Here is a 1571-nt window from a genome sequence, read left to right as displayed (position 1 = left end):
CCTCTGTAAGGTCACTCTTCGATCCCCTACGCTCCTGTGATGACAAGAATCAGTTTGGAAATTCAGCAGTCTGGAAGTCAAGCCTCAGGCTTTATGACCAATCATTACTGGCAGTGAGCGAGGGTGGTGTCTTCACTCAGCTTGGCCTTGCACAGTGCTCATCCCTGAACCAGCCTGTAATACCCCTCTGAGACCGGGAAAAATCCTTGCATCATTGACAGAGAACATGAGCACCTGTAGGAGGTGGAGGCAGCACCTAACAAAGCCCTGAGCGGTGGGTGGAACTTGTTTGTCGTGTTTCCTGGCAACCGGCAGCACAGGAGCTCAGCACCTCCAGTTCCTCGCCTGCAGCAAACCGGCAGCTTCCCCTTTCTCCCGCCTGCTCTCCTCGTAAATTCCTGAGGTTCCACTGGCCCCGAGCAACGCCCGCCTGCCACCCACCTTTGACCTCGGGGTCATGGGTCAGCAGCCAAGCGGCGCCCCCTGGCAGCTGGTGGGGTTTGTGCTGGGCACGGTGGGTTGGATTGGAGCCGCTGTAGCCATGGGCCTGGTCCAGTGGAGGATGTGGCACGTGAGCCCAGCAGAGATCGACTCTGGCATTGCCTGGGTCGGCATCTGGAGAGCCTGTTTTTACAGTGACCAGCTAGTGTCCCCGCTACTCCGGCACATGTCCTGCCAGGCGATGGGCATCACTGAGGACTTTGTACCATGGGAGATCGCTGCCGCACAGGTGCTGATGGTGGCAGCTGTGCTGGTGGGCGCTGCTGGCAAGATGGCCACGGCTTCTGGGCTGAAAGGCGTTTACGTTGGTGGAGGGCAGGCAGGGCTGGCTCTGCGTGCTGGAGGGGCCTTTCACCTGCTGGCCAGCGTCTGCGTCGTGATCCCCGCCGGCTGGAACCTGAGCTCCGTGGCCAGCAACCGCAGCATCGCCTTCACGCCCCGCTTTCGCCTGCCCCCGTCGCCACGGACGCAAGAGGCAGGGGCCGCCATCTACGTAGCCCTCTTTGCATCTGGCCTGCTGCTGGTCTCAGCTCTGCTGCTGCTCGGTTACAGGAATCCTGCGCTGCACGCCTGCTCCAAGGTCCACCCCCTCCCCCTGGACTGGTCCGACGGCACCAGCCTGATCTCCAGGAGCAGCCTGTGCACGGACAGCTTCTCAGAAAATTCCCTGTCCAGTTGTGGAGTTGACAACCAAGCATTCCAGTCTGAGGATTACTGAGGAAGCGCGGAATGTTCAAACGAAAATCAAGCAGTGCTTCGGAAATCCCTGGACACTGTGGATTATCGCCACTAGTTGGGCAGCTTGAAGGGCAGGACATGTCTGCCTAGTAACTCCAGCTTTTTGCTCGCTGTGTCTCAGCTCTGTGCTCCGGCCTAGACCCTGACCGATATTACTGTTGGATTTTACCTTGCTGATGACACGTGTTTGATCATTTTCTGGCCCCCTAACGGAGCTATTCAGTACAAAGCAGAGGTCTGAATGGGTAAGGGTGGAAAGGATCTTTATCGTTCTGGTGGAGAAAAGTAGAGAGGAGAACCAGGGGCTGTACTCACCGATAGACCCAACAGTT

The 1571-nt window shown here is 58.0% G+C and overlaps 1 protein-coding gene across 1 annotated transcript; it reads left to right on the top strand.

Annotated features, from left to right (window-relative positions):
* Positions 1 to 457: 457 nt before the first annotated feature.
* Positions 458 to 1219, top strand: LOC140727215 (claudin-34-like). Its single transcript, XM_073044481.1, has one exon. It carries the CDS (start codon positions 458 to 460, stop codon positions 1217 to 1219), a length of 762 nt encoding a protein of 253 aa, XP_072900582.1.
* Positions 1220 to 1571: the final 352 nt, after the last annotated feature.

The sequence above is a fragment of the Hemitrygon akajei genome, chromosome 5, assembly GCF_048418815.1.
Source record: "Hemitrygon akajei chromosome 5, sHemAka1.3, whole genome shotgun sequence".
Taxonomy (NCBI): Eukaryota; Metazoa; Chordata; class Chondrichthyes; order Myliobatiformes; family Dasyatidae; genus Hemitrygon; species Hemitrygon akajei.
The sequence above is the reverse complement of the archived record's forward strand: the minus strand, read 5'-3'. Positions and strand labels throughout refer to the sequence as shown.

What these genes read in the sequence shown, in the direction of transcription:
- LOC140727215 (XM_073044481.1), top strand. Translation starts at nt 458, where the DNA reads ATGGGTCAGCAGCCAAGCGGCGCCCCCTGGCAGCTGGTGGGGTTTGTG.